A 26,257-nucleotide genomic window follows, 5' to 3' on the forward strand; every position below is an offset into this window, starting at 1 on the left:
CATATGATTTGTCAATATCCTCAACACAAATGTCATACCAGTTTTGATGCAGTAAATCTTATCTAAGATTTTCAATAGTTCCATCAGTTATTTTCCTTACTAAATTACTAGTGTCGTGATCATTTTTATCAATAGATAATTCAAAGACTGCAAAAACATGTAAATGATCACTGACATCAGTTATAAGTAATCCACCAGTTAACTTCCCTTTAGTAATATTTGCTAATATATCAAGTGTCGCTGTAGTCGTAATTATCCTGCTTGTATGTGTAATTATTGGATGTAGTCCCAAGCAAAACAGAGTTAATAAATTCTGTTGTTTGTGATTGACTATATGGATTAAAAAAAAATCTATATTGAAATCTCCACAAACAAATAAAAGCTTATTTCTTTTGATGGCATTATACATTTCTAGCAATTTGTCTTCAAAACTATTAATGTGCATTTAATTTGAACTTTTGTATGTGTGTTGGGGTGGGGAGTTATCGACTATACGAGGTCTGTGAGAAAAGTATCTGACCTTTTTATTTTATGCAAAAAATATATGGATTTGATTCATATGTTTTTACGTCAGCCAAGCTTGAACCTTCGTGCGCATGCTTGAGTTTTTCCACGCCTGTCGGTTGCGTCATTCACCTGTGGGCAGGCTTTGAGTGAGCACTGGTCCACCCCTCTCGTCGTTGTTTCATTGTGAGGAAATGGCGGAATGATTTGGGCTTTTTTTCCATCAGAATTTTTTCAGAAACTGTTAAACAGGCAGCTGGAAACCATTCAAAAAATTTATCTGGCTTTCGGTGAAAATTTTACGGGTTTCACAGAGAATGAGTGTTACTACAGCTTTAAGGACGGCCCACAATAGCGCATAGCTCGCCGCGCTCCTAGCCGCCATCGAGAGGCAGAAACCACCACATCATTTCTAAACGGATCGCTGTGTGGAGCCGGGACCGTCGTGTGCAATTTCTCTGGTTATCACAAGAGCTGGACATCAGCCATTTTCCGGCAGATTTCACTTTTAACAAGAGATTTTGTCATGGAAAGCCACGTGGAGGTTTCGCGCATCACGACCGATTCTCTGATGAAGCGAGACAAAGGAACACCTCCGTTTCGGAGTATTAGAGGACAAGTTGGGACATGCCTATTTCGGCTTTCAGTGCTTACCAGTCGAGTGAGTATAAGAGAAATTGTGGAGAGCTGGGCATGTCCCAACTTGTCCTCTAATACTCAGAAACAGAGGTGTTCCTTTGTTTCGCTTCATCAGCGAATCGGTCGTGACGCGCGAAGCCTCCGCGCAGCTTTCCATGACAAAATCTCTTGTTAAAAGTGAAATCTGCCGGAAAATGGCTGATGTCCAGCTCTTGTGATAACCAGAGAAATTGCACACGATGGTCCCGGCTCCACACAGCGATCCATTTAGAAATGATGTGGTGGTTTCTGCCTCTCGATGGCCGCTCAGAGCGCGGCGAGCCATGCGCCATTGTGGGCCGTCCTTAAAGCTGTAGTAACACTCCTTATTCTTTGTGAAGCCCGTAAAATTTTCACCGAAAGCCAGATAAATTTTTCGAATGGTTTCCAGCTGCCTGTCTCTAACAGTTTCTGAAAAAATTCTGATGGAAAAAAAAGCCCAAATCATTCCGCCATTTCCTCGCAATAAAACAACGACGAGTGGACCAGTGCTCACTCAAAGCCTGCCCACAGGCGAATGACGCAACCGACAGGCGTGGAAAAATTCACGCATGCGCACAACGGTTCAAGCTTGGCTGATGTAAAAACATATGAATCAAATCCATATATTTTTTGCATAAAATAAAAAGGTCAGATACTTTTCTCACAGACCTCGTATATTCTGTGTGCGTATTCACCTTTTTCAGCCCCGCCCACTTTTACAACAGAGGCATTTCGTTTTGTCTTTTGACTTCCGGTGAGCGGCGTTTTCAATACAGAACAACGGAAGATATTCCATGGGTAGAAACAAAAACCTTTTTGAAAAGCTCAAAGGAATTGACTCTGGCTCACCCACGGGTCATAACAGAGTGGGAAGATGACATGAAAAAGTGGTCCTCAATTATTTCTAACTACTTTGTGTTGTCACTCTGTGTGGACGGTTTGGCTATGAGGAGCTATGAGCTTTGTGCCGTGCAGTGCCGTTGAAACTCATAAAAGCACAATCAAGTTAAAATACTACCTGATAAGTAGTACCACCGTAATGCCAAGATTACATAACGTTAATATACGTATGGTGTTATTTCATGCAGTGCTTGGTTGTATCAAACGCCAGAAAATGAGTAAATTAGATAGCAGCTAATGCTACAAACACAGCTTACCCGTTTATCTCACTGGCATCCACCTTGGCTTCTTCACTGGAGTGTTATAGTCCAACCATTTCTCTGGGTAAAGATCCAGTGATGTGGGTTTTTATCTCCACAAAATGAAAAGAACAGACATAGGGACGTTTGGGTTGATTTTTCAAATTCAGCTCCTTTAGCCAGCACCGGAGATCCTCATCTTTCAATGGAGGAGGGAGCAAGTTAAATGCTTGTCCAAAGCTCTCAGATCTCTACTCTCCATGTTCAACACATCATCCTGAAAGCGATAGTTTCCTCTTCTTCCAGTTGTTGTGGCACCCATGAACTGAACAATTAATGTCGCTCATGTTTGGACATTTCTGGCGTACTGTGTTCCCTTGTAGCTAATCATCGACTCAGTGGCAAACCAGAAGTTGTTTGACAAAATGGAGCCGCCCACCCTGATTTCCTGAATAAGGTGAATAACGTGCACTGTGTGCATTTTATTTAATTTTTGAATCTAACTCGCTGTCAGCTGCACTTTCAAACCACACATCCTCTTAAATACTTTATTTTTTATAACTTTTACTTTTTCTTTATTTTTCTTCTTACAAAAATGTATAACAAATAATGTGGAGAAGATCTGAAAATGAAATAAAACTGCAAATGAAAACAAAATGAACATTTAATAATGCATAAATTTACATCATCTTTTCCATTAGGTATAATCTAGAGTGGCTGAGTCTGAGAGTTTGGTAAAAAGGCAGAGCAGAAAGGTTATTTCTAACTTGACAGCAGTCATGTGACTACTGTGACTTATTTAACAATTATTATTTATGTACCTGTGCCATTGTTTGCAATCATCGCAAGTCTGGTAAAAGCTGTTAATTATTTCATGTTGTCAGGAGTGTCAGCGTTGCCATATGCACCTGGTTTCCAGCCAAAAACTGTTCGAAAACGACCACAATGCACACAAAATGGCCCAAAATATTAGATCTATTTTTTTTTTCTCATGGCATTTGTGTCCATGTTGAGTTATAAAGTTCTAAACACAACTGCGTACTTGACACGGTTCATGCAGGATTAAGCTCAATTTAAAAATAAAAATTTGCTATTTTAAAAATTCCATATCTGAATTTGGTAATTATTGGCTCCACCACATTAAGTTTACGAATGTTGGTTAGCACATAACAGGAATATGGTGTGATGATGATGCTGTGAGATGAAAGTGTTTTGTTGTGAACCACTTTCAGGAAAACGAGTTCTTATGAGTAGCTTGGTGAATTTTACCTTATGCCTGCAACAGTAGAAGCCGTTGGTGATATAATCTTTGGGGAAACCCTGCTGTTGGTTTTGGAAGATTGGCAGCCATGTCTGAAAACATAGCAACCACTAAACACTGAATTCAAGACATATATTTTTCATGCTATATTGCAAACCACACAATTGTATGTTTGACAAAAAGACATTCACAATTATGTTTTTTTTTTTTTTTTTTTTTCCTCTCTATTTTCTATTTCCTACTTTAGTAAAACTGCTCTGAATGTTCTCTGGGGTTTTGTTTGTTTTTGTTTTTTCCTTGTAAAGCAACACTATAATATAATTTTGAATATTCTCAGCCCCATTGTAACAGCTTCTCCAGAGACCATAGTACAGTAACTGCTGTGGGTAGCAGCCAGCAGATTGTCCCACCTGCAGACCCACAGCACCTTCAGGTCCCACATTGGAATTCCACTCCTGTGGAGCCTCGACCAGCAGATATCAGGTATGCATGCTTGTTAATGAAATATCACTTTGTATAAACTAATGCATTTATGCTTAGATTTTTGCTTTTCCAATATTTAAATGTGAATGTCCTTTGACAGTGTAAGGGCTGGTGAAGAGTTCTTGAGATGTATTGCAGCCAACAAACCTCTGCCAAACTATCTCAAAGGTGATATGGTCAACAACCTGGTAGACGCATTCAAATCAGCAAACGTGCTAAAAGAAACAACAGATTTAGAACAACGGTTTCAGAAGCGTGTAAGCAGAAGCAGTAGTCGTAGCCGAAGCCGTAGTCGTAGCCGAAGTCGCCGACGTGCTAAATCTCGAGCCAAAAGCCGTGCAAGGAGCAGAAGCAGAGCAAGAAGCAGAAGTCGTGCTCGGAGTCATGGAAGGATTCGTGGAAGAAGCAAAAGCAGGGCAAGAAGTAGGTGCCGGAGTCCAGGAAAACACAATGTACGGAGCAAGAGCCAAGCCAGGAGGTCAAGGTCACGAAGTCGCAGTAGAGATGTGAGCCGTTCCAAAGACATAAAGAAAAAGACAAGCCCCACCAACAGCAGCAGTAACAACATGACGGGGAATAGTCTGTTTGAAGGATTGAAGCTGGCCATGAAGAGCAAAGATCTAGAACACAGCCTACCAGCCCTCAAAGATGCCATCCTCACCATTCAGGTAGTCTTTGTAACTAATTGCACAAAATGTATTCAGTTTGATTTTCATGTGATTTACTTACACATATGTTCTGAAACACTTTGTAGCACCTGTGTGTGGAGTCGTATCTATAGCTCTTATGCAGCTAAAATCATTAGACAAATGTGGTCACTGTTTTGTACAAGAAATGCTTCCCTTGGTTTCTTGGAACAAGGACATATCAAAGTAGATTTTTCTCTGTGCTACCAAGAGCATATGGCTAATGGCATACTAGGGTTGGCTAAATGACCTAAAATTAATATCAGTATTTCTCACTTTTTAGATGCGACTGTGTACTATACTGTAGTATTACTACTTTTGCTTTATATGATACCTTTTAATAATCTTTTTTTTTTAATCCTCGCCTCTGCCAGACTATCGCCGAGTGAGAGTATGCCCATAGACAGTAAAAATGCAGTCCATCTCACCCAGCTTCTGTAGACAATAACTCAAAAACAATAAATGTAATCATTTTCAAACATGCCAGATTAAGAGAACAATAAGGACAAACTCTCTTGGCTTAGATGACCATTGATGCACCAGATTGATTACAGGTGGTGTCTCTACTCCCAGACTGTTTCAAAACATGTCTCAGAATGTTCCAGCTGATTTGCCTCCTCTGGTATTGAAACAGCATTAACACAAGTGAATAAATTGGGATTGTAGTGTTTTGATTCATAAATATATAAGCAACAATGGTTGAAAAATAAGTAAAAGTTGCAATGTTTTTATAAAGGCTACACTTAGCACAGATTCTGTACATGCTTGTATATTGCTTGTTGAATAATTTTGTATGGAACGGGATATTCTAATTGACTTAACACACAAATTGATAAAATGGAATGTGTGAAGTAGTGAGAGAGTGGCGACATGACGAGTCGGAAAAAAAACGGTCATGTGACTCATGGTGCCATCTTGGGTTCAAAATGGCATTTGCTATTAATCTGTCTGCATGTAAATCCATTTATTTATTCCCCGAAAATGACGGGTTGCTGTGCATTTGGATGCACAAATAGATACAGAAAGGACTTCAAGATGTACAAGTTCCCTTCAGATCCCAACAGGAGAAAAATTTGGGAAAATAAAGTAGCCATGTGGGATGGAAGCCGACTTCATCATCAAAGCTTTGAGAGGTAAAGTTATTGTTCAGTCCCATGTACAGTAAAACTCAAACCGTCGTTGTATAAGCCGAATATTTGCAGTCACCGGACAAAAAAGTGCCAGTGTTTTTGCATTGTTTTCCATGTAATAAACACCGTCGTATATAATGTATTCTGTACAACGGATTTTTGCTCACATCAAGTAAAATGTCCCATCCAATCGCAATGTATTTCCATTAAAAACCCTGAGCAGTCTGGACGTGCACAGTAACAGAGGTACAAATTAAAGTTCAGCGCTAACACTTGACGATTTGAGTAAATTGGGACCAGAGTCATTTCCCTGATTAAAAGTCCAACCGTTTATTTTTTCCACACCATGCTCAGACTCGGACCCTCAGCCTGACGTGTACCTGTTAAATCAGACACACAAGGCTGTGATTAGACACTTTACTGCTTTTACTCCTTCATCTGCCATCATATTATAATAGTATTTGCGCTGATTAAGAATGGATCAGAAAAGTCCACACATTTACAGCACAATGTCAGTAAAAGTGGAAAATGTACAACTTACCTTTTGAATTGGCGACGATGATTGTAGAAAGAAAAGCTTGTTGAGGATCAAATTAGTCCAGAATAAAGCATAATCCAGAGATGGAGAATTTTTAAACTGTCACGCACATCATTGACACGGAGTTACAGAGCTGCGGAAGCATAAATCAGGCTTTAAATTAATTAAATAAATCATCATAAATTGTAAATTCATATAAATTTGATAAATTTATATTTATTTTGATAGCACCTGCACCTGGATGTGTTGCTGTATGTGGTTAACTGACTTACAAAAATGTTGAAAACATTAAAGGCTCATTCAGTAGTTCAGCGCAGTTGGAACCAAAATGGCGCCATGTTCTCAGTTGATGCCACTCTCTCAATTAAGGCACACTAGTGTAAAGGTGGGTAACATTGACTGAAAGTGTTTAGATTGGGTGTATATAAATTGATGGCGTCAGTGTTATCTGTTGAACACAGACTGGTATATCAGGGATTTCCCAAACTTAATTTACAGAAGACTATGCCATAATTATAGAAGGTGACCCAATGTGCACATGAAGAATTTGAGCAGCATGTGCACTGTGACTACCCCCCCCCACCCCCCCACCCCCACACACACACAAATATCCCTGATGGTGTGGGTTGGGGTCCTTTCAGAAAGATTTTGCAATCTGTGGGCCTATTTGACACATTTTCTTGCATTTTAGGAACAATTTTGCTTTGCAGAGAAACAGTCCATAGTGTAGCTTTACTGTAATACTACCATTTACAGGCAGCACGGTGGCTTAATGGTTAGCACCGTTGCCTCACAGCTTGAAGGCCATGTGTTCGATTCCCACCTGTGGCCTGTCTGTGTGGAGTTTGCATGTTCTTCCCGCATTTGTGTGGGTTTCCTCCAGATGTTCCGGTTTCCTCCCACATTTAAAGACATGCAGGTTAGGTGAATTGGAAACTTGAAATTGTCCAGGTCTCCCTTGTCCAGGTATCCCTTGAGGTCTTGATCTCGATGGGACTAATCTGGTTAAATAGAGGTTCAATTAAAATTACATTTCCAGCTTTATGGTAGCGTGGAACAGAGACGGATTTTTATTTACTCCTGGAGTGAATTTCGAGGCATTTAGGAGTTATTTGCTAGTGTGTCCTATACGCACAGAGATTTGACAATATTTTGAATTGCGGGGGGGGGGGTGTGCATTATTATTATTTGCCTTATTTTGAACAGACCATTCTTCCGGTTGCACTGTAACAGGCTGCAGCTGTTACAGTGAAACCGTAATGGGCTGCAACCAGTGTAAACCAGACGGGACAAACTAAGTAACAAATAATAAATGCATACAGTCGGGCCAAAAAATATTTAGTCAGTCCCTGATTGTGCAAGTTCTCCTACTTAGAAAGATGAGAGAGGTCTGTAATTTTCAACATAGGTACACTTCAACTGTGAGAAACAAAATGAGGAAAGAAAATCCAGGAAATCACATTGTAGGATTTTTAAAGAATTTATTTGTAAATTATGGTGGAAAATAAGTATTTGGTCAATAACAAAAATTCAGCTCAATACTTTGTAACATAATCTTTGTTGGCAATGACATTTCCTGTAAGTCTTCACCAGGTTTGCACACACTGTAGCTGGTTTTTTGACCCATTCCTCCATGCAGATCTCCTCTAGAGCAGTGATGTTTTGAGGCTGTCACTGGGAAACAAGGACTTTCAATTCCCTCAACAAATTTTCTATGGGGTTGAGGTCTGGAGACTGGCTCGGCCACTCCAGGACCTTGAAATACTTTTTATGGAGCCACTCCTGTGTTGCCTGAGCGGTGTGTTTGGGATCATTGTCATGCTGGAAGACCCATCCACGTTGCATCTTCAATGCTCTCACTGATGTAAGGAGGTTTTGGCTTAAAATCTCACGATACATGGCTACGTTCATTCTTCCCTTAACATAGATCAGTCGTCCTGTCCCCTTTGCAAAAAAAAAACAGCCCCAAAGCATGATGCTTCCACCCCCATGCTTTACAGTAGATATGGTGTTCTTGGAATGCAATTCAGCATTCTTCTTCCTCCAAACACGACGAGTTGCGTTTTTACCAAAATGTTCTATTTTGGTTTCATCTGACCACATGATATTCTCCCTATCCTCTTCTGGATCATCCATATGCTCTCTGGCAAACTACAGACGGGCCTGGACATGTACTGGCTTAAGCAGGGGGACACACCTGGCACTACAGGATTTGAGTCCCTCTCTGCGTAGTGTGTAGCCTTTGTTACTTTGGTCCCAGCTCTCTGCAGGTCATTCATCGGGTCCCTCCATGTAGTTGTGGGATTTTTGTTCACCGTTCTCACAATCATTTTGACCCCACAGGATGACATCTTCTGGGGAGCCCCAGATCGAGGGCGATTATTATTGGACTTGTATGTCTTCCATTTTCTTACAGTTGCTCCCACAGTTGATTTTATTCATACCAACCTGCTTGACTATTGTAGATTCACTCTTCCCAGCCTGGTGCACATCTACAATTTTCTTCCTGTGTCCTTCGAAATTTGGTCTTGGCCATGGTTGAGTTTGGAGTCTGACTGTTTGAGGCTGTGGATAGGTGTCTTTTACACAGGTGCCATTAATACAGGTAACAGGTGGAGGAAAGAAGAGCTTCTTAAAGAAGTTACAGTTCTGTGAGAGCCAGAAATCTTGCTTGTTTGTGGGTGACTAAATACTTATTTTCCACCATAATTTATAAATAGTCTTTAAAAATCCTACAATGTGACTTTCTGGATTTTTTTTTTCTTCCTCATTTTGTGTATCATTGTTGAAGTGTACCTATGTTGAAAATTACAGACCTCTCTCATCTTTCTAAGCAGAAGAACTTGCACAATCAGGGACTGACTAAATACTTTTTGGCCCCAATGTACCTTGCAACACAACCACATGCTGCTGATTTTACTTCACCTGAAACAGCATAGATGACTGTGGGGGGAGAAGACAAAAAAACCAAAACTGATGTCAACAAAGCCATGGGTTGATTCCCCCAATATGTGGTAGGGTGAATTTAGTGCACCTCAAATTGCCCTTGCATCTGAAGGTTATAGGATTTTTGGAGGCTGATTCTGATTATCGTACTCACCTCATTGCGTTATTTTATTTCAACGTTTCACATCATCTTCCCTACTAAGACACATTTGTGCCAAGCTTTTTAAAATTAGTGGACATTTTCATGAAGCAACATTTTTTTAACAAAACTGCTTTCTGTATTTTTTGAAGTGTTCTCAGTATACTAGAGTGTAAATGGATTTAGCTAAGCAATATGTTTTGTATTTTTGCTCACCAGTGTGTTTTGTATTTTTATATTTTTCCCTACTGTGCCAAACTGATTTTGAAGTTGTAGTTTGTGTTTTACACAGGCACTTAGTTTCAGATTAAACTTGCCTGAACCTGTGAAGCCTTTTATTTCATTAACTCAGTCACTCCTAATAATTCCCCAAATACATTGAATCAGCAGCAATGCAAATTGTGAACAGTGTAACATCAGTTCATCTTAAAGTGTGTGCTCTCTTTACAGGCCACACATGGAAGCAAAACAATTGATTGTTTGCCTCCAGAGGAGAAACCGGCCAGTCAGGAGATTCCAGCAGCAATGGACAATGACAGCACACTCCTTCCCCATGAGAGAGTGGGAAATGACTTTTCTTGGATTCAGGCACAAAATCCTGCAAAATGTGTTGAAGATGAAGAGTCATTCCTGTATGGGACTGAAGATACAGAAGTAAAAAATCCAAATATGAGCCCTGTTGCTGAGGCTTCCCAGATTGCAGCTCATTCCTTCCATTACAACAAAATGCAGAGTTTACCTTTTCAGATGACTCCTGAAAGCCTAGCTGCAACCAATTTGGATTCCATTGATTATGAAAAGATCAAAAACATATTGAAAGGTAATGGCAAAGCAAACAATGAGAAAATTATGAAAAAGCCAAAAGAGGTTGAGGAGAATCAAACCCAACCGACACTTCCTAATCCAGTACACCAAGCAACAGTCTTGCCAGCAATGAGTAGCCCAAATGTACGGCAGGCTCTAGAATCTCTCCAGTCACTGATAAAAGGTGAGAATTATTAAATGTTTGATGTCATTAGAAACAAAATTTTGCACTGCAAACAATTATAATTGGTTTCTTTATTGTGGCTGATTTTGTGAATAATGTTGGACATTTCAAAAGGTTCAAAAGCAAATTATGTAGAGGGAAAACATTTACCTGGGGAAAGACGATACATTATGGAACAATTACATTTATTTATATTGCGCCAAAACACAACAATGCCAGCTCAAGGCGCTTCACATGGGTAAGGTCTAACCTTACCGACCCCCACCCCACTGTAATTCACTCTAAGAATTACAAGGATTTTACAGAAGATGAATACAAAACAGTCAGTTATTAAGATATAAATGATCCCTCTTGGTGCAGTCTGTTGTTTCAGCTCTTGAATACTTCTGATAGCAGGCATCATATGCCAATGCCAGGTTAGTCTGGTCCTCTAGAAGCAGCTCCAGCATCTTGGGTCCCGGAAACAGTACCTCTGACAGAGAGGGAAAAGAGCAGAATCAGTTGGCCAGAGATACAGTAGTGTTCACAATAATAGTAGTGCTATGTGACTAAAAAGATTAATCCAGGTTCTGAGTATATTTATTATTGTTACATGGGAAACAAGGTACCAGTAGATTGTCACAAATCCAACAGGACCAAGCATTCATGATATGCACACTCTTAAGGCTATGAAATCGGGCTATTAGTAAAAAAGTAGAAAACGGGGTGTTTACAATAATAGTAGTGTGGCATTCAGTCAGTGAGTTCGTCAGTTTTGTGGAACAAACAGGTGTGAATCAGGTGTCCCTTATTTAAGGATGAAGCCAGCACCTGTTGAACATGCTTTTCTCTTTGAAAGCCTGAGGAAAATGGGACGTTCAAGACATTGTTCAGAAGAACAGCGTAGTTTGATTAAAAAGTTGATTGGAGAGGGGGAAACAATGATCTCCAATGCTTTAAAATGGACAAAAAAAACAGACACGTGGAAGAAAACGGAAAACAACCATCAAAATGGATAGAAGAATAACCAGAATGGCAAAGGCTCACCCATTGATCAGCTCCAGGATGATCAAAGACAGTCTGAAGTTACCTGTAAGTGCTGTGACAGTTAGAAGAGGCCTGTGTGAAGCTAATTTATTTGCAAGAATCCCCCGCAAAGTCCCTCTGTTAAATAAAAGACATGCAGAAGAGGTTACAATTTGCCAAAGAACACATCAACTGGCCTAAAGAGAAATGGAGGAATATTTTGTAAAATTGTTCTTTTTGGGTCCAAGGGCCACAGACAGTTTGTGAGATGACCCTCTGAATTCAAGCCACAGTTCACAGTGAAGACAGTGAAGCATGGTGGTGCAAGCATCATGATATGGGCATGTTTCTCCTACTATGGTGTTGGGCCTATGTATCGCATACTAGGTATCATGGATCAGTTTGGATATGTTGAAATACTTGAAGAGGTCATGTTGCCTTATGCTGAAGAGGACATGCCCTTGCAATGGGTGTTTCAACAAGACAATGACCCCAAGCACACTAGTAAACAAGCAAAATCTTGGTTCCAAACCAACAAAATTAATGCCTCACAGATGTGAAGAAATCATGAAAAACTGTGGTTATACAACTAAATACTAGTTTAGTGATTCACAGGATTGATAAAAAAGCAGTTTGAACATAATAGTTTTGAGTTTGTAGCGTCAACAGCAGATGCTACTATTATTGTGAATACCCCCTTTTCTACTTTTTTTTTTTTTAACTAATAGCCCAATTTCATAGCCTTCAGAGTGTGCATATCATGAATGCTTGGTCTTGTTGGATTTGTGAGAATCTACTGAATCTACTGGTACCTTGTTTCCCATGTAACAATAAGAAATATACTCAAAACCTGGATTAATCTTTTTAGACACATAGCACTACTATTATTCTGAACACTACTGTATAAGCACCTAAGGCAGTGGTGTCGAAACACATTCCAGAAAGGGCAAAGAGGACGCAGGTTTTCTTTGCAACCACTGAACCCACCAGATGATTTCACTGATTAACATCACTTTGAGCAGATGGGATGAGTCAGTGTTTGCAAAGGAAACCTGCACCCTCGTGGCCCTTTCTGGAGTGACTTTGGACACCATTGACCTAAAGCATTTGTTCACCACCAGTAAATCAACAGGAAAGCAGAGATTTGTAAAGTGGTTGCCGGCAGCTTGTCCTGTACTTCACAGACCCAGAGTTTAGATATAGTGAGGTTGAACCTGTTCTGTTGTTAATACTATGATTTAAAAGTAGGGATGGGACAACTAGTCATAATAGTCAACTACAATTAGCTTATATTTGACGAGAGAATTTTTTATTAGTCGACTAGTCAAAAGCCATTTTTTAAGTTCATTTAAACCTCAAAAGAATAGATCTGCTGGAGCTGCCACCACTCCCTTCACTCAGTGAAGAAAGTTTGTGAACCTTGGCAGGGGGATTACTCAGCTCAAACGGGTACTCTATGCCTAGTAAATGATGACAGGTATTATATTCTTGGTATTGCTAATGCTGTTTTTAGTTTTGGTTTTGTGTGTGTTGTGCATTTGTGATTTTGTGCTTATATTTGAATAAATGTCACATTCGAGGTTCACCATGAAGATTCAAAATTGGTTTAATTCATTAAATGTCAAATTAGTCGAAGGCTAATGGTACCTGACTAGTCGACAAATGATTCTCATTAGTCGTCCCAACCCTATTTAAAAGGACAGAAAACATCATTTCATACTATACCGGTATGCTAGCCATACGAGAAGGAGGGCAGATGTCTTTAGTTTGGACTTGAACAGCTTTTTTTTTTTCCCCTCCCAAAAAACTTGATCAAAATAATGCAGTGGCATCTGATGTTTGTTAGGGGCTGCACTGCTTCAGTATTTCCCTTCATAATGCAGTTTTTCATTGCAAACGAGAAATGTTAGACTAATTAGAAGACTTTGATCAGGAAACTGAAAATGACATTTACTTGTCAGTGTCCCATGGCCAACACCCTTTTGACCTGTCATATATAAACTTTAATTGACACAATAATAGTCTTTAACACTGTAAATAAGCTAGAATGTGATGTTCTTGCAATTGAATATAAAGACAAAAACATACACTGTTTGATGGGACCACTGTTGCAAATGGACATTTATTTCTTTTGATTCACTATATTTTGCAGTTTTCAGAATTATAAGTCATTTCAAGCTGAATTCTCCCTGTTAGAGATAGGATTTCCTTACTGATATAACATATAATTGATTTATTTTTAATTTATTTATTTATTCATTTGTTTTGTTTATAGTATTTGATGAGTTTTATGTTGTCTTTATTGCTTAAGCAACAAAAGAGAAGCGGGAGAGAACTGATGTCAGTGGTGTATCTTCTGAAAGCAATAAGGTAAGGAATTTCCAAGGTATGGCGGTTTATTTACTACGTGACACTGAGTGATGAATTTCTATGAACATTAAATAATGGAAAAAATATTAAATTTGGAAATTGCTTTTGAGGCTGTTACTGAAGAAGAAAGGAAACGAGAGAAGAAAAACATAATCTCCAAGATGGAATCCTTGATGACAGAACTACAAAGATTGATGAAACTGGAAGGTATTGCATTTTTTATCCCCTCCAGCAGTTATACTTTATCTTTGTGTGTTTTAGATTGAGCATGCATATATTTATGGCTATTATTATACAGATATTTTTATTTCATCAAGGCTATTTGAGTGGAAAGCAGATGTAAAGGAAGATTTTCATATTTGATATTATGACATCCAAATCCGGTGGGCAGCATAGAAGTACAGTACTGTGTAGGAAATGTCCCCCATTTTTCTTGTTGACCTGGAACCTCATCTACAAAAACTTGTGTATCTTTCCTTCTGAAACACAACGTACGCCAAAACCCAGAAACTGGCATAAGCACAAAATATTCAGATGTATCAAAGTGTGCGTAGGTATGGATCCATGCACATCCCGTTTGTACATCCCACTGAACGTGGAATTGAGAGCTCATGCACACGCACCAAACTCCACCCTGGCCATGCCCTCATTTAAATATTAAAAACTGAGCAGGGATTCCCCATGCTGTCACATTAGTAAATATGAACACACACGAGCAGGGATAGTTTATTTACGCTGTCACACAGAATAAACTAAAAACCTACTGGGTGCACGCGCGTGTGTGTGTGTGGGGGGGGGGGGGGGGGGGTGAGACCAGAGGAGTGCATACACACTGATGTTAAAACAGTGAGGTGCACCACGGCTGACAGTCTGACATACACAACTTTACACATGCATTTATTGACAAATGCAGGGAGACAATTAGGGGCTTCTGGAGAAGCTCTAGTTTTAGATCAAGAAAAAAAAAAGAAAATATATTTGAATATGCACATATGTGCCCGCGCTGGTTTCATTCAGGACAATTAATGCGAATAACCTATTTAACCATTGTGCACATGCCAGACGGGGGCATGAAATGTAGGGTGACACGGGGTGAGGTCTGGGGGTGTCATGGGTTAGGAGAGGGTTTAGGTTTAGAGTAGTAAAATTAAAAAAAACCACGTCACGGAAATGTCACTCAATTCATGACAGGAGCATGACAGAAAGGCGTGAAAATGGGATGCACTAACCACACTGTTAGTCAGGATGAATGAGTCACGCGATGAACCTCTGGAATTAGAGGCATTTGCGCATCACTTATGGTTTGAACATTGATGGAATTAAATTGTTCCCTATTAACAAAAACAAATAAGATTACATTAGGGAAACCGGCTAATTGTGCTGTAATGTTGTAATGTAATGTACCTGGATGACATACGGATGATTGTAGTCCACACAGCTGGCGTGGTTCAGCTCACGGTTGACTGGCATACTCATTACTGATCGGCCAGCTCCAGCTGGAATGCCCCTGTTGCCATGAAGCCCAGCGTGGTCAGCACCTGTGTGTGAACAGACAGCCCCAGGCTCCGCGCAACTCCAGTAAGAGTGGCCTTGGTAATCAAAATTGGTTTGAGCCAATTATCACTTGATCCTCTGCTTGGGCCATGCTACCGACACAATTTACAAAAAACAAATATACAGGAAATTTTGCCGGAACATAGGAACAGGAGGGTTGCAGAAACAGACACCACACCCATCTCTGGATGGAGCCGCACCTCAAACAGAGAGAAAAAAACAATCAGGCATTGGGACAACAAATACAGTATAATTGTCAGCATTAAGCAACAAGCAAAACAGAAGAAATACTAAGGTGATCGCCGGCCACTAGCCCTAAGCTTCACTAAAAGACCTAGAATTTAGATCATTCACCACTTTAGTGAGAGCCGTCTCTGTGGAATGATATTTTCTAAAAGCAGACTGCAGTGGCTCAAAGAGATTATTCTCAGTAAGATCGTCCATGAGCTGCTGCGATGAATGTTAAAGTCACCAATAATCAGAATGTTATCTGCACTAGTTGACAAGTTGAACACACCATATTCATCTAAGAATTCAGTGTATGGGCCAGGGGGCCTATATACAGTGACAGTAATACAGCTGATTTTTATTCGTCTGACCTTGGCGATATGTAGCATCATGGGCAGAGCGGAGAATCGGATGTTCAAACGAGTTATATTTGTGACTCCCAACAGCTAATAAACTAAACCTAGATTTATAAATAAGAGCAATACCCCTGCCTTGCTTTGCATCACGAAGGACCTGACTAAATGTGTACGCCGGTGGGCAGGCCTAATTTAAGGGGAGGACAGCTGTAGGTTTAAGCCAGGTTTCATATAACCCAATCATATCTAAGTGATGATCCATAATTAGATCATTAATCAACAATGATTTTGAGGACAGTGATCTCATGTTAATGAGACCCAGACCAAGGACCTCAGTGGGGTTGACAGTTGAACAATTTGGATTTAGGGGTGGTTCCAGAGTAGCATATGTAAGATGCCTGGAAGGTAGCAGACACGGAAGATTTGATATTGCTGGAACAGCCAACGGGCCATCCTCAATTTCAGCGTCATCCAATGTAGTGATGGGTATTAACTTTGCAAAGCATATGCCTCTATGATTTTTATGGACAGATCTAGAACATGACCTCTCCAAGCATTTTGATGCATTCAGACTGATCCATGATCCTTGGTATGCGATAAATAAGCCCAGCACCATGGTATGAGAAATATCCCCATATCATGATGCTTGTGCCACTGAGCTTCACTGTGTTTACAGTGTACTGTGGCTTGAATTCAGTTTTTGGTGGTTAGCTGACAAACTCTGTGGCCCCTAGAACCAAAAACAACAATCTTGCTTTCATCAGTCCACAGAATGTTGTCTCATTTCTCTTTAGGCCAGTCATGTGTTTTTTTTTTTGTTGTTGTTGTTTTTTGTCTTTTTTTTTGGTTGGTTGGTTCTTTTTTTAAGCAAATTGGAACATCTTCTGCATGTCATTTTTTTCTATTATTAGGACTTTCTGAGGGCTTCTTGCCCTAATTATCACAGTACTCACAAGTAACTTTAGACCTTCTTTGAACACCATGGAGGTGATCAATGGCTGAGTCTCTGCCATTCTGGCTATTCTTTGATCCATTCGGTGGTTTTCTTCCACGTTTTTCTGGTTTTGGTTGCCAGTTTAAAGCATTTGTGATCATTTTAGCTGAGCAGCCTATCATTTTCTGCACTTCTTTATCTGATTTCCCCTAATTAACTTTTTAATCAGAATATGCTGTTCTTCTGAGCAATGTCTGAATGACCCATTTTACTCATATTTTCAGAGAGAAATGCACCACAACAGACTATTATTTTGTGAACACAACTGTACATTGTCTTATTTGCTTCCATCTCCTGTATCCATTTTTGATAGCTAAAATAACGTTTGTTTGGTTTTTATGGTTTGTTTTTGAGTCAAGGTAATTGTTGAACTGACTGTTTAGATTGTAGAAACTATTTTGACAGATGAACTGATTTTCCTCATGAACTTGTCCTGTCTGTTTTTAGGTTCAGGATTTCTGAAGCCAGTGATTGGCTTCTACTGCCAACAGTGTGAGGAGTTCATCGGCAATCTGGACAGTGCTGACGTTCATGCAGCTAATCCCCGCCATGCTGCCTCCAGCAATGTAAGTACCTAAATGTCTTCTTGTGGACAGTAAAACTGCATTTACTGTTTGATTTGGCTTGAATTATATTAGTAATGTACCTTAATCACCAGTGTTTCTCAGATAGTGTATACTTTCATTTGGTACCCTGTTAACTAGACTATGAAACCGAATGGTGCAGCTCAAGAAAATTAGAATGTCATGAAAAGGTTTTGTCTGTTATTTCAGAAAGTGAAATTCTTCTTCTTTGTCTTTCGGCTGTTCCCGTTAGGGGTCGCCACAGCAGATCAATCGTTTCCATCTCACCCTGTCCTCTGTGTCTTCCTCTGTCACACCAACCACCTGCATGTCCTCTCTCAGCACATCCATGAACCTCCTCTTTGGTCTCCCTCTTCTCCTCCTGCCTGGTGGCTCCATCCTCAGCATCCTTCTCCCTATATACCCTGGGTCCCTCCTCTGCACATGTCCAAACCATCTCAATCTCGCCTCTCTGACTTTGTCTCCAAACCGTCCCACCTGAGCTGTCCCTCTGATATGTTCATTCCTAATCTTGTCCATTCTTGTCACTCCCAAAGAGAATCTCAACATCTTCAGCTCTGCCACCTCCAGCTCTGCCTCCTGTCTTTTTGTTAGTGCCACTGTCTCTAAACCATACAACATAGCTGGTCTCACTACTGTTCTGTAAACTTTCCCCTTCACTCTTGCTGATATTCTTCGGTCACAAATCACTCCTGCCACCTTTCTCCACCCACTCCACCCTGCCTGCACTCTCTTCTTCACCTCTCTACCACACTCTCCATTACTTTGAACAGTTGACCCCAAATATTTAAACTCATCTACTTTCACCACTTCTACTCCTTGTAACTGCACTATTCCACTGGGCTCCCTCTCATTCACACACATGTACTCAGTCTTGCTTCTACTGACTTTCATTCCCCTTCTCTCCAAAGCATATCTCCACTTCTCCAGACTAGACTCAACTTGCTCTCTACTCACTACAGATCACAATGTCATCTGCAAACATCATAGTCCATGGGGTCTCCTGTCTGATCTCATCTGTCAACCTGTCAATCACTACTGCAAACAAGAAAGGACTCAGAGCTGATCCTTGGTGTAATCCCACCTCCACCTTGAATGAGTCTGTCATTCCGACTGCACATCTCACTGCTGCCACACTATTTTTGTACATGTCCTGCACTACCCTAACATACTTCCCTGCCACTCCAGACTTCCTCATACAATGCCACAACTCTTCTCTTGGCACCCTATCATAAGCTTTTTCTAAGTCCACAAACACACAATGTAACTCTTTCTGTCCTTCTCTGTACTTTTCCAACAGTATTCTCAGAGCAAACATTGCATCTGTAGTGCTCTTTCTCAGCATGAAACCATATTGCTGCTCACAGATCTTCACCTGTTTTATAAGCCTAGCTTCTACTACTCTTTCCCATAACTTCATGCTGTGGCTGATCAGCTTTATGCCTCTGTAGTTACTGCAGCTCTGCACATCACCCTTGTTCTTGAAAATAGGAACCAGCACACTTTGTCTCCACTCCTCAGGCATCCTCTCACTTTCCAAGATTTTATTAAACAATCCGGTTAGAAACTCTACTGCCATCTCTCCTAGACATTTCCATGCCTCCATTGGAATGTCATCTGGACCAACTGCCTTTCCACTCTTCATCCTCTTCATAGCAGCCCTCACTTCTTCCTTCCTAATCTCTTTTACTTCCTTTTACTTACTCTCACCACATCATCCAGTCTTTTCTCTCGCTCATTTTCTTTATTCATCAACTTTTCAAAATATTCTCTCCACCTTCTCAGCACACACTCCTCACTTGTCAGCACATTACCATGTGCATCTTTTACCACCCTAACCTGCTGCACATCCTTTCCAGCTCTGTCCCTTTGTCTGGCCAATCGGTACAAGTCCTTTTCTCCTTCCTTACTATTCATCTTCTTGTACAGCTCACAATATGCCTTTTCCTTTGCTTTTGCCACTTCTCTTCTCGCCTTACGCCGCATCTCCTTGTACTCCTGTCTACTTTCTTCGTCTCTCCGACTACCCCAAAACGTTTTCGCCAACCTCTTTCTCCTTATGCTTTCCTGGACCTCTTCATTCCCCCACCAAGTCTCCTTGTCTTCCTTCCACTGTCCAGATGTCATACCCAGTACTGCCCTAGCTGTCTCCCTCACCACATCTGCAGTACTTTTCCAGTTGTCCAAAATTGCTTCCTCTCCAACTAGTGCTTCTCTCACCTGCTCGCTAAATTTCATACAACAGTCTTCCTCCTTCAGCTTCCACCATCTGATCCTTTGTTGAGCTATCACTCTCTTCTTCACCTCTAAAGTCATCCTACAAACAACCATCCTATGCTGTCTAACGACACTCTCTCCTGCTACCACCTTACAGTCTGTGATTTCTTTTAGCTTGCATCTCCTATAAAGAATGTAGTCCACCTGTGTGCACCTTCCTCCACTCTTATGTTACCCTGTGCTCCTCCCTTTTCTTAAAGTAGGTACTCACCACAGCCATTTCCATCCTTTTTGCAAAATCAACTACCATCTGTCTTTCCCCATTCCTATCCTTGATACCATATCTACCCATTACTTCCTCATCACCTCTGTTCCCTTCACCAACATGCCCATTGAAGTCTGCTCCTATCACCACTCTTTCATACTTGGGCACACTCTCCACCACCTCATCTAATACACTCCAGAAATCTTCTTTCTCCTTCATCTCACAACCTACCTGTGGGGCATATGCACTGATGATATTCATCATCACCCCTTCAATTTCCAACTTCACACTCATCACCCTGTCAGACACTCGCTTAACCTCCAACACACTCCAACATACTCTTCCTTTAAAATGACCCCAACACCATTTCTCTTCCTGTCCTCACCATGGTACAACAACTTGTACCCACTGCCGATGCTCCTGCTCTTACTTCCCTTCCACTTGGGCTCTTGCACACACAATATGTCTACCTTTCTCCTCTCCATCATATCAGCCAGCTCTCTCCCTTTACCAGTCATACTACCAACATTCAAAGTCCCCACTCTCATTTCCACCCTTCTAGTTTTCTTCTTCTCCCGCTGTTCGTGGCAGCGTTTTCCTCCTCTTCTTCATCGTCTTCGCCCAGCAGTAGCCCAATTTCCACCGGCACCCTGTTGGGCAATAGCACCGGTGGCGGACGTTGTTAACCCGGGCTGCGACTGATCCGGTATGGGAATTCGATTCTGAGTCTGCATAGTTGGGTTGGCTTGTTTTACGCCGGATGCCCTTCCTGACGCAACCCTCCTCATTTATCCGGGCTTGGGACCGGCACTCACAATGTATTGGCTGCACACCCCATGTGGCTGAGTTATTTCAGAAAGTGAAATTAAATTTTAAAAAATAGGGGGGGGGGAGTATCTCGAAATGTTAAAACATTTCATTTCAAATCAATCAAATATCAGTCAGCTCAAAATTTACTTTGTCTCTGCAGGAAAATTTGCTTGGGCTAAACGCTGGGCTTAAAGTGCAACTGATGTGATTCATTTTTCTTTTTACACTTTCACACTATTTTGTGACGTGTGTTTTGTTCTGATTGAATGGTGACCCCAACACACATTGCTTCAGCAAAATAGTACCTGTGCTTCAACAGTTTGAACACAGCCCCCTACCAGGAGATTTTAAAGCACTTCATGCTTCCATCTGCTGACAAGCTTCATACAGAGGCTGATTTCCTTCACCAGTGCCAAAATTACTAGTAACTGGTTTGCTGAACATGGTACTTGATTGTACATGGTACTGTACTTGATTGGCCAGCCAACTGGCCTGACCTGAACCCATTGAGACTCAGGGAGAAAGATGAGACACCAGACTCAACAATACAGACAATACAAACAATACAGATCTTAATGACACAAATGTAACTCTGTAGACTCTGAGCTGAGCTCTCACCGCCGGCTACGGTGCAAGTCAGGATGCAATTCATAAGGGTGCAAGATGTCTCATTTTGGGAGCAAAAAAAAAAACAGTTTTGGTCAGTTGGAGTTTGTTGTCTGTACTGCAACGTTTTGAAAGAGGTGTCATTTGATTTTAAAATGGCGATTCGCTTTGAAGTTATTCCAACCCGACTCTAGCTGTCTAACTTTATTGGGTAGAGAGCGGCACTGCATTTGGAGCTGTGCAAACGGAACGGAGGATGATTCTCATTTCTTGCCTGCAACAAGACAAGAGTCCCAGTTAGTGACTTTATTCCGCACAACGGTGACTCACAATTGACAGCTTCAAATGGCTTTGAGAGGGGTTAAGAAGCAGACCTGCTGCTTCTGAAAAGCAGCGAAGCAAAGAACCAGCGAAGCAAAGAACCAACGAAGCAAAGAACCAACGAAGCAAAGAACCAACGAAGCGGCGGGTCAGAACTTTGCTTTGTTGCTTCAAGCAAAGGCGCTGTAGAAGCAGTTGATTGCAGACCCACTGTAGGGTCTGCAATCAACATAGAAAAATGATAATTTTCCCAATAAACAGCCTCAAAAACAATGGCCGCTCCAGTGTAATGTGAACTAAAGGGCCGATAAGGGAATCACTAAGCAAAAAGTCTATTGATGTCAGTGGATCGAATCATTTCTTAGTGATTCTTGAAAAGAAAAATGACCAGAGGGGTTTTGTTTTTAATCCTTGACTCAATTCATTGGTCTCCTTGTGTTTTTATCACAATATGCAGTCAGACAAGCATCCTGGAAACGGCAAAGGACATTCTCAGAGTTATAAGAAGAGTAGCAGCAGCAGACACAGTCAACCATCAGATATGAAAGAGCAGAAGAGATACAGCCACTACAGAGACTCAGGGGACCACAGGAGTCACCGAGACAGCAGGATGGAGAGAGATCACAGACAAAAACGTGAGGACGACCACAGGGGTGGCGAGGAAAAGATCTCCTTGAAAGAGGAGCTGAAAAAGGAGAGGATGCTCATAACAGTGTCACACGTGCTGACGCCTCCTGCTGTCATCATTAAGGACGAGGTGAGCAGGGAGAAGGCTACTGGAAACCAGGGTAAGGTCAAATCAGAAGATCCTAAGAAAAGATCCAAAGACAGCAGTGATTCCGACAATGAGAAAACAGAAACTTCTGAAACTAAGTCTCCCAAAAAGAAAAAAGAGAAAAAGAAGAAAAAGGAGAAGAAAAAGAAGAAGAGTCATAAGTCTTAAATTTGTCTGTCACTTGGTTCCTGAGTAGAAGAACCACCCTGGTTTATGGATGCAGCTTTTTTTTTTTTTTAATGTTTTAAGAGTGAAATTCCTTCCTTCTGTATTTTTTTTTATTCCTTCCCTGTCTGTTTGTTAAGAAGCCTTGACACTTGCACGACTTTGATCCGTGTACTTGCACTCACTCTGCTGTGCAGGAGAGTAAACTTTTCTCAAACTCGTAAACTGCGTGGCTTTGTCCAAGTGCACAAAGAAAATTTTGAATTGTTCCAAATCTCCATCACGCATTAATTATGTGAACTTCACCTCACCATTGCGCAAACAAGTAAAAAACACTGCGTGTGATTGATTGCATCAGCGCACCATATCACAGAGCAGCTCGCCTGAGCGATTATAACAAGATGTTAAATCTATCATAAACGTACTTTTACAGCTACTCATAAGAAATAATGAGCATGTAACTGTTTTGCCAAGTTATTACAATATAAACATTACAAATAATTACCTTAGGGGTGTGGCCAAGTGGTTAATGCGCTTGGTTTCAGTGCAGAAGGTTCCGGGTTCAAATCCCACCCCTGCCACATTTCTCCATGTAAGGTGGAGTTGCGTCAGGAAGGGCATCCGACGTAAAACCTGTGCCAAATCAACTTGCAGATCCACCTTGGATTTGCTGTGGCGACCCCGAGTGCAAACAAGGAGCAGCCGAAGGGACTTACAGACTGTTCCAAATGCGTTCTCCACCTCATTAAGCACATGAAAGAGTGAGAGAGAAAAGCTGCAGATGAAATGGTCTTCTGTGATTCTGGAAGCGATTAGAAGTGTTTTCAACAGCCAACTCTGAGAAAAAAAAATGATTAATCCACTACGAAATAATTATTTTATATACGCAGCGTCCAGCGCACAAATCGCAGCGTCCAGTGGAACAAATCACGGCATTCAGCTGGGAACACAGTGGGTGGGATCATCGCAACAAAGTGCGTGCAAGTGCATGGATCAAGGTCCTGCAAGTGTCACGGCACCTTAAACATGGGAGGAACTTTGACATGTGATTGTACATTTGAAGTAACTGACAGTATTGGGAAATATGTTTGTTCTCAAACCACAGCCATAAGATTAATGAGTTTTATCTTTTACCAGGTTTCAGAGGAGGTACGTAACAGTACAAAATAAATGCACGTTATTCATTTTTAAGTGTGTGGTGTTGGTCGAGCATTTTGAAGGACAGCTTTGTTGTAGGTGTGGATGATTCCCAACACATTGTAGTAGTCATCACACGTGCAATTGTGACGATATGACGACATGGATTGCACAGTACCGTCAACACTGTAATAAATCAGTTTGCCCCCTATAATAACACAGAACCCCCACCAGGCCAGAAATTCATATTTAATTGTGCCAAAAAAACAAAACAAATGCAGTTCAAATAATAAAGGATAACACCAAATATCCATTAATTTAGAAGTTTATCATTATTTTGACACATCTGATCAGCACAGTAACGCAGACGATCAGAGCTGGAAATGGAGGTTTCATGTGTGCAGTTAATAAACTCATCGGACTCTTTGTTGTTCTGGGTATACAGAGATGAAATTGATCTGAGTGAGTTCGTAAACAAACACTTGAAAATGTCAAAATGCTGTTGTGATATTTTTGTATTTCAAATAGTTGTGTGAATATGTTGCTGTCTGACACATCTGGAGTAATCTCATGTTCCTACTTCATCCTTCTTATTAAAGATGTAAGAAAGCAACAATGGAATGTCAGCATTTTTCATATTTATGTGTACATATTGGATAGTTTTCAATGGCTGACAACGAGGTATTTTTGCAGTAAAATCTGGGTTGCTGTATATCTGGCAGCGTTATCTCAAATACATGATCACGCACAGTTTTGGGGAACTGTTTACTCCATGCAGATTTACCAGAGTGTGCCATACTGTTTGTATTTCTTTGTAATTGATGTAAATAAAGTCCGAAACGTATTCAGTGGCAGCTTTACCATCAGAGAGCCTCGTCCACAACTACCACAAAAGACTCCAAGCTGTCATTGATGTTAAAGTGAGCAATACACAGTATTAACAGGTGTATGTAAATGTTTGACCAGGTTCATTTGGGTAGTTGTCATTTTGACTTAAAAAGAGGAAACACAGTTGTTTGACAATAAAATCAGATGTACATAAGTATTCAGAGCCTTTTGTCCTGAAGCTGAAAATTGAGCTCAGCTAAACTGGAGTCTACTTGGGGTAAATTCAGGTGATTGGACATGATTTGGAAAGGTACATCCTGTCTACATACAGTAGTGTTCAGAATAATAATAGTGCTATGTGACTAAAAAGATTAATCCAGGTTTTGAGTATATTTCTTATTGTTACATGGGAAACAAGGTACCAGTATATTCTCACAAATCCAACAAGACCAAGCATTCATGATATGCACACTCTTAAGGTTATGAAATTGGGCTATTAGTAAAAAAAAAAAATATGATCAATGGGTGAGCCTTTGCCATTTTGGTTATTCTTCTATCCATTTTAATGTTTTTCCGTTTTCTTCCATGCATCTTTTTTTTTCTTTTTCATTTTAAAGCATTGGAGATCATTGTAGATAAACAGCCTATAATTTTTTGCACCTGCGTATAAGTTTTCCCCTTTCAATCAACTTTTTAATCAGACTACACTGTTCTTCTGAACAATGTCTTGAACGTCCCATTTTCCGCAGGCTTTCAAAGAGAAAAGCATGTTCAACAGGTGCTGGCTTCATCCTTACATAGGGGACACCTGATTCACACCTGTTTGTTCCACAAAATTGATAAACTCAGACTGAATGCCACACTACTATTATTGTGAACACCCCATTTTCTACTTTTTTTTTACTAATAGCCCAATTTCATAGCCTTAAGAGTGCATATCATGAATGCTTGGTCTTGTTGGATTTGTGAGAATCTACTGAATCTACTGGTACCTTGTTTCCCATGTAACAATAAGAAATACACTCAAAACCTGGATTAATCTTTTTAGTCACATAGTACTACTATTATTCTGAACACTACTGTATAAGGTCCCACAGTTGAGAGTGCATGTCAGAGCACAAAGCAAGCATGAGGTCAAAGAAATGGTCTCAAGGCACAAATCTGGGGAAGGGTTCAGAAACATTTCTGCTGCTTTGAAGATTCCAATGAGTGGCCTCCATTATCCACAAATGGAAGACGTTCCACCAGAACTATTCCTAGGGCGGGGTGCCCTCTAAATTGAATGATTGGAGAAGGGCTTAAGTCAGGGAGGTGACCAAAAACCTGATGGTCACTCTTGTCAGAGCTCCAGCATTCCTCTGTGGAGAGAGGGGAACCTTCCAGAAGGACAGTCATCTCTGCAGCAATCCAACAATTAGGCCTGTATGGTAGAGCGGCCAGATGGAAGCCATTTTTTAGTAAAAGGCACATAGCAGCCTGCCTGGAATTTGCCAAAAGGCACCTGAAGTACTCTCAATCCATGCGAAACAAAATTCTCTGGTCTGATAAGAGAAAGATTGAAATCTTTG

At 40.7% G+C, this 26,257-nt stretch overlaps 1 protein-coding gene and 1 long non-coding RNA gene across 2 annotated transcripts in view; one reads left to right on the forward strand and one right to left on the reverse strand.

Annotated features, from left to right (window-relative positions):
- si:ch211-195b21.5 (E3 ubiquitin-protein ligase RBBP6) overlaps nucleotides 1-23,271 on the forward strand; it is a 41,278-nt gene extending 18,007 nt beyond the window's left edge. The window contains exons 2-8 of the mRNA XM_034184627.1: nucleotides 3,902-4,047; nucleotides 4,148-4,715; nucleotides 9,937-10,474; nucleotides 13,791-13,849; nucleotides 13,960-14,056; nucleotides 17,429-17,547; nucleotides 22,242-23,271. Coding sequence (XP_034040518.1) covers nucleotides 3,902-4,047; nucleotides 4,148-4,715; nucleotides 9,937-10,474; nucleotides 13,791-13,849; nucleotides 13,960-14,056; nucleotides 17,429-17,547; nucleotides 22,242-22,727 — 2,013 coding nt within the window. The 3' untranslated portion in view covers nucleotides 22,728-23,271. The remainder of the gene's footprint in view (nucleotides 1-3,901; nucleotides 4,048-4,147; nucleotides 4,716-9,936; nucleotides 10,475-13,790; nucleotides 13,850-13,959; nucleotides 14,057-17,428; nucleotides 17,548-22,241) is intronic.
- Nucleotides 1,977-3,965, reverse strand: LOC117523186. The gene is made up of 3 exons (XR_004564441.1): nucleotides 3,807-3,965; nucleotides 2,808-2,810; nucleotides 1,977-1,988 (listed from the first exon to the last, which is right to left on the reverse strand). It is a non-coding gene; the product is annotated as an uncharacterized LOC117523186 (long non-coding RNA).
- Nucleotides 23,272-26,257: the final 2,986 nt, after the last annotated feature.

This window comes from Thalassophryne amazonica, chromosome 13 (assembly GCF_902500255.1).
Source record: "Thalassophryne amazonica chromosome 13, fThaAma1.1, whole genome shotgun sequence".
NCBI classification, from domain to species: Eukaryota; Metazoa; Chordata; class Actinopteri; order Batrachoidiformes; family Batrachoididae; genus Thalassophryne; species Thalassophryne amazonica.